This window comes from Cnephaeus nilssonii (assembly GCF_951640355.1).
Source record: "Cnephaeus nilssonii genome assembly, chromosome: 8".
Lineage (NCBI taxonomy): Eukaryota > Metazoa > Chordata > Mammalia > Chiroptera > Vespertilionidae > Cnephaeus > Cnephaeus nilssonii.
In genome coordinates this window covers 47,008,370-47,018,729 of record NC_137079.1, presented here as the reverse complement: position 1 = coordinate 47,018,729, position 10,360 = coordinate 47,008,370, and the positions used below count along the sequence as shown (strand labels likewise).

Genomic DNA, 10,360 nt, shown 5'->3' with positions numbered 1-10,360 from the left:
GGACCCCTTGGGGGATGTCCGATCAGGCAGGCAGGCGAGCAGTTAGGAGCCAGCAGTCAGCCATCCCCCGCACAATCCGGGACTGCTGGCTCCTAACTGCTCGCCTGCCTGCCTGATTGCCCCTAATTGCTTCTGCCTGCAAGCCTGATTGCCCCTAACCACTCCCCTGCCAGCCTGATTGATGCCTAACTGCTCCCCTGCAGGCCTGGTCACCCCCAACTGCCCTCCCCTGCCGGCCATCTTGTGGCAGCCATCTTGTGACGACATGGGGGCGGCCATCTTGTGATGACGCGAGGGCACGAGTGTCACCTAGGCTTTTATTAGTATAGATAATTATAATATAATTAATGGTGGAATTAAATTTTGGATGTGGATTTTGCTCCATCTGGAAACCAAAAATAGTTGGGGTCTTATTAGTTAGTACAAACTGTACATTTGGAAATGAGAGAACTTTGTACTGTATTCCTTTCTATTATAATGTATGGTAATTTACATATGTGATGTATATCACAACTCTGAGGACACTATTTTCACATTTTTAGATATGAATTAGAAGAAAATTATTTGAAGAAATTTAGTTTCATAAACTCGTCGAGTTTTCTTGGTCTCTTTTTTTAATGTTTTCATTCTCATTCAGAAAGCAACTAATATTCTTATTTCTCAGTAAATTCTCTGAAATAAAATGTCTTTATTAGAAATTAAAAATATAAAAACTATAAAATTAAATATAATATGAAATACTTTTGAAATTTTCACACAGTTTATTTATCTAATGCTTTTTGTGAAATAGTTACATTGTCTTTGACTTAAAGCATAATTACTATGAGATGACATAAGTACATTGAATATATTTCAAAATCATTGATAAATGTGTACTGGTGATTAGCCAATGAGGATTTTTGAATTGGACATATAGATTATCAGTAGATATATATTTTTAGAAAGTATTTGCTTGAAAATGTGTTTGCTGGTCAGTTTCCCAATGGCTTTCATGTAACTTTCAACTTGGTGTCTGCTTTTAAGCATTTTATGGAATGTCATATTTCCTATGAGCTCTCTCCTGCAGGCAGCCTTTTCTCAGCCATTGTTCTCTTGACCCAAAGAGACATCTGGGAGGATCCCTCAATTTCCTTCTGGTTACTTGGTGGCAGAAATTCATTACTAAGGTCATCTGGGGCTGACCTCCAATTTGACTCCCTTTAATAGTGCAGCTACGGGGATAAAGCCTGCACTTGGGAGAGATAGAAAGTCAGCAAGGCGAAAGTAAAATTTCCTTTCTTTTTTTTTTAATAGCTAAGTGGAAGCACCTGCATTGAGGCTATTCTTGTTCTAACAGCCTCCTACTCACCCTCATTAATATGAGATGGCTAAACACATGACACTGGAGAGCAAGCAGTTTCTTAGTTACATATGCTCACAATCCAGGGGAGGAAGACACGACATGCCATGCAGAGCTAAACGAGGGCTGCATTTGGGAGCAAAGTGAACCAGCAAGGGCTGTGGAAGGCAGGCTTTGTAGTGACAAGAGGGTTAGGTGACCCTTGGTTCCATGGAAGAACGCGATCGACTTGTTTGATGACTTCACAGGCTGCTGGGAGGGAAAATTAGTTAGGTTGAAGATAAGGTAGGATGGAGCTGGTCTGGTGGATAGAGAATTTTTTCCTGCTGGTGAGAGGGGGATGCATATCTGGCAAGAGCAGAACCAAGGCTAGGCCTTTGAGCCCTCAAGAGGCTCAATGATACCAAGACAGCAAATGGACTTTTAGTCCTTACAATGCAGTTCTCATGATTAAAAGATTAGTGGGGGGCAGAGGTCGAAGCAAGTGGTACCTTGTCCAACTGCGGAGGGAGGTGCTATTGGGCCAGGGTTAGAACCCTGCAGGTCTCTGGACCACTGTGAAGATGAGGTCCAGCTGGCTGCCCACAAGGAATAGCACTGAGGACCAGGCCTTCTCCCATATAAGATAGGTAAGGTCAAGGGGCCACAGGACAGGTGTTTGGTTTGTCAGGAGAGCGTAGTGGTTGAAGGAGCGTGGGAGATGGCATGCCTGGCTAAAAATTGGGTATTTACCAGATCTGTGGCTTTTGGAAAGTTATTTTAAATCTCTGTAAGTCTGATTCTTCATTATTAGTATAACAGTCACTATCTCATGGGGTGGTTGAAATGTTAAATGAGATAATACCTATAACTACTTAATAATATTAGCTATTCTTATTGTTTGAGTACAGAAGTTACCCCAACCAGCTTCTGAGGGTAATCTAATAAGTGGCCAGTCTTAGCCTAAAGTAGTAGTCCTGGTTAAGGGCAATATGATATCATTAATATCATCCTAACCATACTTGTGATTCTTTATTTCTCTTTACAAGGTCTTGAGTTGTCACACTGTAAACAGTTACTTAGAAGTATTGCATTTAGAAGATTACTAAGATCGGCTGGTGTGGCTCAGTGGTTGAGTGTTGACCTATGAACTAGGAGGTCATGGTTTGATTCCCAGTTAGAGCACATGACTGGGTTTTGGGGTTGACCCCCGCTGGGGGCATGCAGGAGGCAGCAGATGAATAATTCTGTCTCATCATTGATGTTTCTATCTCTCTCCCTCTCTGAAATCAATAAAAGTATATTTAAAAAAATAAGATTACTAAGGTGTATTTTAAGTAATGACCATTTAGAGACCTTTCCTATGTAAGGGTATTGATATTTTGAAAGCAAAAACACAGTGCCTATTACATAAAAGGCATTCAATACATGTATATTGTATGACCTTGAAAAATGAGGTACCATCACTATCAAATTATGGAAATTTCTCCCAAGCTTCATCTATAATATTTACATGTAAATTGAACAAAAGATTATAGTATGTTCATATAAAAGGCACTTTGCTATTGCTCTAGAATCTACACTAATAAAAGAGAAAGATGCAAATTGACTGTACCTTTGTGACGCCCACTAGCCAATCAGGAGTGAGTATGCAAATTAACCCAACAAAGATGGTGGGTTAATTTGCATATGCAGGCGCCAAGTGGCCGGGGGCAGGACACTTGCGTTGTCGCCACGGTGACGATGCAGGCGTTCCACACTGCCCCAGCCGCTTTGGGCCTCTGGGCAGTGTGGGAAGGCAGAAAGGTGGCTCTGGGCCGGAGCGAAGGTGGTGCCGGCAGCCAGGGGAAGGAAAGCCCATTCTTGCACAAATCTCTGTGCATTGGGCCTCTAGTGTTCATATAAAAGGCACTTTGGTATTGTATTCTGTTTAGAAGAAGGAAACTTATCTTGAAGCTTCACAGCATATTCAGCACATAACTGTTCATTAGAGTGACACTGATAGGAAAATATGCCCTTTTAAGCCACTGTTGGGGCATCCACTGTGGTAGCAGTAGGAGATAAGATACAGCAACAAAATATTTATTTTTTTATAATTGGAGACATTTTATATGGATGAAATATATTTTCTCATTAGACCCTACTCCATTTCTCTATACAACTTACCACCTAATTGTTCTGTTGAAATGAATTGCAAAAACGCTGAGAAGAGAACTTGCTTACATGTCTCTGTAATCCCTATTATGTCTAGCATAGTGGGTTTAAAAAAATAGTATGTGTGCAATCAGTCTTTGTTAGTTGTTTAGATTTACTGAGCCATCAATAAATCTCTGTTGTGTCTGTGATTTTTACCCTTGTAAGACAAGTTGTTTTAGAGATTCCAAGTTAATAAATTGGTCCAGGTCATCTCTAAAAATTCTTTTAATGCTAATACTCTATGATGATCAAATCTATCAAAAAGAGATCTTGGTAAGAAAAAAGAAGTTTTAGAAAAATCTGGGGATATATTAGCCTTATAGTAACATAGACAAGATTATAGTAGAATAAAATTCTATAGATAAAATTGTGTATATTTAATAATAAAAAACCTGACAAGTTAATAAATAGCCTTTGGTGTTACTGGAGGTAACTCAGTAGGTTCCTTGGTGTGCCATGGAGTGACCCAGGAGAGCCTGTAGTTAATAGTATGAGTTCTGGATTCTAATGCGTGGGTTTAATTCCTGGTTCCACTACCTAACAGCTGTTGGCCTTGAGCAAGTCACTTCACCTCTCTGTGCCTGTTTGCTCATTTGTAAAATGATAATAGCATCTACTTTGTAGGGTTGTTATAAAGATTAAATGAATGAATTAGTATCCATAGAAGCACTTAGACTATTATCTGGCACCTAAGCATTATGACATCCTCATGGATGTCTTTTCTTCTCTTAGATATAGCTGACTTTCAAGCAGTCTTTCCACACTTGGTGGCTAGAGAAGAAGAAATTCATGGGGAACCCCTCTCCCCATACATATATAAAGCTTTACTTGAATTTAAAAGCAGCTATTTTTTTCAGTTCTCATTTATTAAGAGAGCTTCTAAAAAAAAAAAAATCTAGTATTGATGGAATTGATGTCAAAAGCCAAATGAATGCTATTTCACTAAAGTATCTCAGCCATTGCCCTGGAATGGTTTTAAAGCAAGCCATCTACTGCTGAAAGTACTGCCTTGATATCAAATGGTCATTAAAAGTCCCATGACACTTAACTAAGACTTAAAATTATTCCTCTCTACCTCTTGGCAAGGGTTCAAATTTGAGATTAAATTCCCTTTGAGTGGTTAAGGCATTTATAGTACCCCTCTGCCTGATGCTTTTAAGGAGTTTTGTCTTACTGGAGGACTCCTGCCTTCAGGTACCTGTAGATGCAGACACTCTTGTCACTCACAGGCTTAGTATTGAGGCAATCACACTTAGAAAATGCATATGATATAGCAATTCCTCTTCTGAGTATTTATCCAAAGAATATAAAAACATTCACTTGAAAAAAATATATAGATATTTTTATAAAATAGAAAAAATATATATCTTACAAAAATATAAAATAATTCATTGCTGCATTATTTATAATAGCCAAGATACAGACACATCCTAAGGGTCCATCAACAATGAATGGATAAAGAAGATGTGGTACATACACACACACACACACACTCCACAAATGGAATACTACCCAGCTATCAAAAAGATAAAAGTTGCCATTTGTGAAAACATGGATGGACCTTGAAGGTATTATGTTAAGTGAAATAAGTCAGAGGGAAATGGACAAAAACGACATGACTTCTCTCATATGGAATATAAAATAACAACAAAAAACCCAAATGAGCAAAAATAAAAACAAATCCATAGATATCAACAGCAGATTGCTGGTTACCAGAGGGGAAGCAGGGTGAGGGGAGGGCAAAATGTGTAAAGGAGGTCCAATGTATGGTTAAGGATGCAAAATAGACTTTTGGTAGTGAGCACGCTATAGTGCATACAGATATCAAATTATAATGCTGTATATCTGAAACACATGTGCTATTAACTAACGTTACCTCAATAAAACAGAAGAGGGTTTAAAAAAGAAAAGAAACTGTATCTGGCCCTTTGCTTTATGGTTTCTAATGCATTCCTTTCGTAAATTGTAAATTGAGAAAATTCCTTTGTCATTGAAAAATTGCTTACAGTCTTTATTTTTCTATCTTCCTTGCGAGAAAGTCTCCTGACCACTCTTACCTTAGTAATTCTTTGAGAAGTGTGTTAAAGAAATTCCAGAAGTGGGCCCTTAAAGATACAAAGTATTGAAATGCAAAGTATGATGCTAGCCCAGCTGGTGTGGCCCAGTGGTTGAGCACCACCTATGAACTGGGAGGTCATGGTTCCATTCCCCTTCAGGGAATATGCCCGGGTTGCAGGCTGGATCCCTAGTAGGGGGCCCGCAGGAGGCAGCCAATCAATGATACTCATCATTGATGTTTCTAACTCTCCTTCTCCCTTCCTCTCTGAAATAAAAATAAATAAATAAATAAAAATATGATGCTAAATGGATAATAAACGGCTTTACTGGGATGATAAGAATGTGGTAAGATTTGAATGTAATTTTTATGACTTCTAAATTCAGAAAATCATAATGTTCCAGAAAAATGTTTCAGAGCAGAACATAAAGCAATTAAAAAAAGTAACTTCTCAAGTACGCTCTTAAAACCTGTAAGTGCTATTAAGCCTCTCAATTGGGATATTTCACTGTAAACCGTTTTTGCCTTTTATATTATGCCGAGATACTTTTGCATGCAATTGGAATACGAAGTCCTATGTACAGAGGACCTAGATTTATAGGAAAATATTTCATCTTCGTTCTAGTTGGTGCTTCTCCTGTCTTGTGGTCTCTGAGCCTCTTCATACATTCGCTCTTTCTTTTTTTTTTCAGACTGTCCCCGCGATTGGCTGGCCGAGCGAGGACCGGGTTGGATTTCATTTATTTGTTTCTTTGCTCCAGGCAGCGTCGCTCTCCAGTCTCTCCTGTGTGGATCCCCGCATTAGAGCAGCAAGCGGGGCTCGGGAGGCTCCGGGCAGGGCGCCGAGGGCGTGGCCTGGAGGGGCGGGGCCTGGCCGCGGGGCGGGGCTTGCCCGCGGAGCGCCACGGGCTGGCGCGTACCAGGTTGGCGGTTTCCAGCCGAGCCTGTGGCTCCCGCAGCGGTGGCCAGATCCGGATGCCCGCGGGCTCCGTGCGGCTCCAGCTTCATTTCTCTCCCGCGCGGCGCCAGCTCGCCCCCGCCGGAGAGGGAGACGCGGCAGCACTCTACCCGAGAACTCTGGTGTCTCAGCCTCGGGCTCCTCCGGAGAAAGCTAAGTGCTCGCAGGTGCAGCCTGTGTCCCGAGCGGTCCCGGAACGCACGCCGCCGGACAGCACCTCTAGGGGAGCCTCGACCTCCGAGCCTTTTCTAGAGCGTTCAGCGCCGGGCGCGCGGGGGCGTGGGATCCACGGTGGGGAAAGGGGTGATCGGGCACCGAGGATGGGCCGACCGACCTGGCGCGTGGGCTGTTGCTGTCTCCTCCTCCTGGCTCTTGTTGTATTTACCCGAAGCGAAGGCATGCAGAGCTGCGAAGAAGTTCGGAAACTTTTCCAGTGGCGCCTGGTGGGAGCGGTCAAGGGGCTGCCAGATTCGCCAAGGCCAGGTAAGGCCGTGCTGGCCGGCGCCGCGCCGTGCGCCTGGGCGCGGGCCGGGGCGCCCTGAGCGCAGGCACTGCGCCCAGCCTCCTGGTGTGGCCCTTTGTGGGAAGATGACCTTTCAGGCCCTTCGGCCGCTCAAGGTGAATCCGGGGAGGCCTCTGGGGGAAGCTCGGCGTGACCATCACGAGCGCCGCGCAGGTTCGGGTCTCCTGGACCCTGGGAATAGTCGGCGGCTAATTCGTGCTTTGGGCATTCGCTTCCCGCCGGCTCCCTGAGTCTCGGCTGATGTGTGGGAATTTCACCAGGGCCCCGCCGGGGGGGCCCCCTGTGGGTGCTTTCTCTTTTGGTGGAAGGAGTTGGGTTGGTCGCTCCAAGTTTGATAGTAAAAACGCAAACCTGCGTTACTCTTCCTTGCTGGAGAGTGGGGCACTGAGCGGGACAGCCAGTCTCCTCTGTGATTAGCACCGGGACCCGGCACACCCACCCGCACTGGCGTCCGAGCCCTGGCACCAAATCCTCTGCCTGTAACCGAACCGGCCGGTATTGTCTCTCGGAATCACCTGGTAGTTTCAACTCCTGAAAGGTGTGATGGCAACAGGCGAACGAACCGAACGTATCGGGGAGCCACTGAACAGATGCACCAAAGGTTGAAGGGGAGAGGACACAGTAAGCGTGGCCAGGGTAGATTCTGCTTCCTGTAAGCGCCTTTTCTGTGCTCCATTGCCCCTGCTCCCGGCCCCTCCCGCGCACATTTCCTTCAGCTGGCGCGGAACCTCCAGTTTAGGGTAGGCTTGGAGGAGAATAGGTCTCACTTGTCAAGCGCAATAGCAGGTGTCTGGAGCTGAGATCCTCCGCGAACAGTGTACCCTGACTATGAAGCCAACACAGACGAGTGCTAGGAGCGTACAGTATCGGTTAACAGAGAACTTGTGGAGGATGTTTGAGTCTAAAATCCGTTCTCTGCTTGAGTGTTTTAGAATGGGGAGACTTGCTGTGAGCGCCACGGAGTAGCTGTTTTGCTTGATTGCTTTGCTGGTTATGAACTCAGTTCTGGGAGTCATCCTACAAGGACAATCTAGGCATTTGGGAACACTGAATCCATTTTAGTTTATGTGACCAGTCTTTTAAACAAACACAGATATTTACTTGACTATCTCTGTTCAGTACTAGGTGCTTTTTCTGTGCTGTTTGAAACAACATAGTTGAAATTCTCAGTTTAGGGCAATTCTTCTGTGCAATAGGACCCCCCTTTCAATCTGCTTTCTTATTTCGGTGCATTCTTTTCATTAAAAAATAAACCTCACTTACCGGTAGCTAATAAAACCTTCCTTATCAGGGTGTGTGTGTTGGGGAGGAGGACGCAGTGAGGGCACTGAGCTGTGAAATCCTCACCTGCATTATTAGATTTTGCCTCCCATATACCATAATTTTGGCTGACAGGTTCAAGTGAATGTTGACAGCTCCCTAGTAAGGCCTTGATTTCACCCAGCTTTCATATCTGGTACCCACTGGATGCAACACGTGGACTAGAAGGTGTTACATTTCTAGGACCTTGTGTGTGTTTCATCTCATCTGAAGAGGAACTTTACAGCGTATCACATAGCCTTTTACCAGTATGTAAGGAGAAACTGACGCTCTGCCCTGCAGAGAAGGAAATGGTTGTACTTATTTGGTTTTGATACACATCACACACACACACACACACACACACACACACACACACACACGCCAGGATGCAGTCACCTTTTTTTTCTGAGGCATTCTGGATTGTTTCCCCATTGCTAGTACCTTTATTGATCTGTGGCTTACGATGATGGAGGAATTATAGTAGCACCTCCTAATGGGGCTGTGCAGGGTTGCACTCTGAGGGACATGAGTGGTGCTGGTGGGAAGAAGTGCTAACTTCCTTTGATATTTGCAATAAGAAAAAGTCATAGAAGAGAATTATTCTGAATTAGAATCACCCAGTAAAAGGCACTCAGATATGAGTTTGATATAATTCTGTACTTTTCTTGTCTCTGTATTGTTGTTCAAATTTTATCTTACTAGTTAAAGGAAATATTGAGCTGTTTCTTTTAACATTGATATTTCTCTTCTTCCCAGTAAAAAATTTCATTCCCAAATTGAGTAAACCGCACATAGGACATGTGGCATAAATGCTTTTCTTAATTTCATATGTTCTTTAACATTTAGCTTGATTAAGTATAGTAGTTGGCTATCTTGTTTTCTAAAATTATCCTCAGTCTCAAGAGAGAGCATCGTGAATATACAAGTAGTCATTTCCACATTAAAGCACAAATATTAACATTCTCTGTAACAAATGTATTTATTTAGCACATAGGCTTTCATCGATGAAAGCTAATACATTTACATTTCATATTTGTTTTCCTTAAAAGTTTATTTTTAAGTGCTTTCTTGCATTTCGTGTTCACAAAAAGTTCATTTCTGAGCTATCTAGCCAAAATGCTTTTAAAAAATAATATAAGCTGGTAGAATAACTTTTAATTAAAAATTTTCCATCACCATCTATCCTCTCTATGCCCTCTTCCACCTCCCCACTGCAATCACCACACTGCTGTTCATGTCCATGAGTTCTCTCTCTTTTATTTCTTCTTTTTGGCTCAATCCCTCCACCACCCCCAATTCACCCCTCCCACCTGCTCTCTATCTATGAGACCATCTCTATTTTGCTTGGTAATTCAGTTTGTTTGTTAAATTCTACATTGACTGAAGTCTTATGGTACTTGTCTTTCGCTACAGTTTCTTCCTACATTTGTGACTTTTAATCTTCGGTAAACTACTTTACCAATTTGAGATTATTAAGGTGGCGAGAAGGGCCATTTCAGCTGTTTCTCAGATTCCCCTCACCTTTGTTCTCTTCTCAGCTCCAATTCTTTTAGGCCTATTGAGCTCCTAAGGATGTTTGGATGAGAAATGTAAAAAAGGAGAGAAGGTGTAAATGTGATTAGAATTACAGATTTCCCTGTGTCCCGATTTTATTTCCTCAGTAATAGTCAAGGTGCCCGTTGCTCTTGTTTATTTTATTCAGAAAAGCACTGTTAGAGAAAGTGTCTTTTAAAGGTCCTTTTATTTTTATGTTATTTATTGGGGAAGAGGGATAATGCTTTCCCATTGAAATTCTCTTCACACGTGCATTGTTCACACATGTATTATTTCCTTTTTAAAAGAAGATAATTCAGAAAGGAGAGGCTTATAAAAAGTCCAAGACTACATTCAGTTAATTTATATACCAACTGGTTTTTAAAATGTGAGTGTTCGTTGATACAGAGTAGTTTGTGAAAGACAACTTTTTCTTGGTAGCTTTTGGCCATAAATGGGATAAAAAATAAACTT

At 42.4% G+C, this 10,360-nt stretch overlaps 1 protein-coding gene across 1 annotated transcript in view; it reads left to right on the top strand.

Annotated features, from left to right (window-relative positions):
- Positions 1 to 6,848: 6,848 nt before the first annotated feature.
- The window catches only part of GPC5 (glypican 5), a gene marked incomplete at both ends in the record, with an annotated part of 1,343,473 nt that continues 1,339,961 nt past the window's right edge, over positions 6,849 to 10,360 (top strand). The window contains one exon of the mRNA XM_079779628.1: positions 6,849 to 7,011. Coding sequence (XP_079635754.1) covers positions 6,849 to 7,011 — 163 coding nt within the window. The remainder of the gene's footprint in view (positions 7,012 to 10,360) is intronic.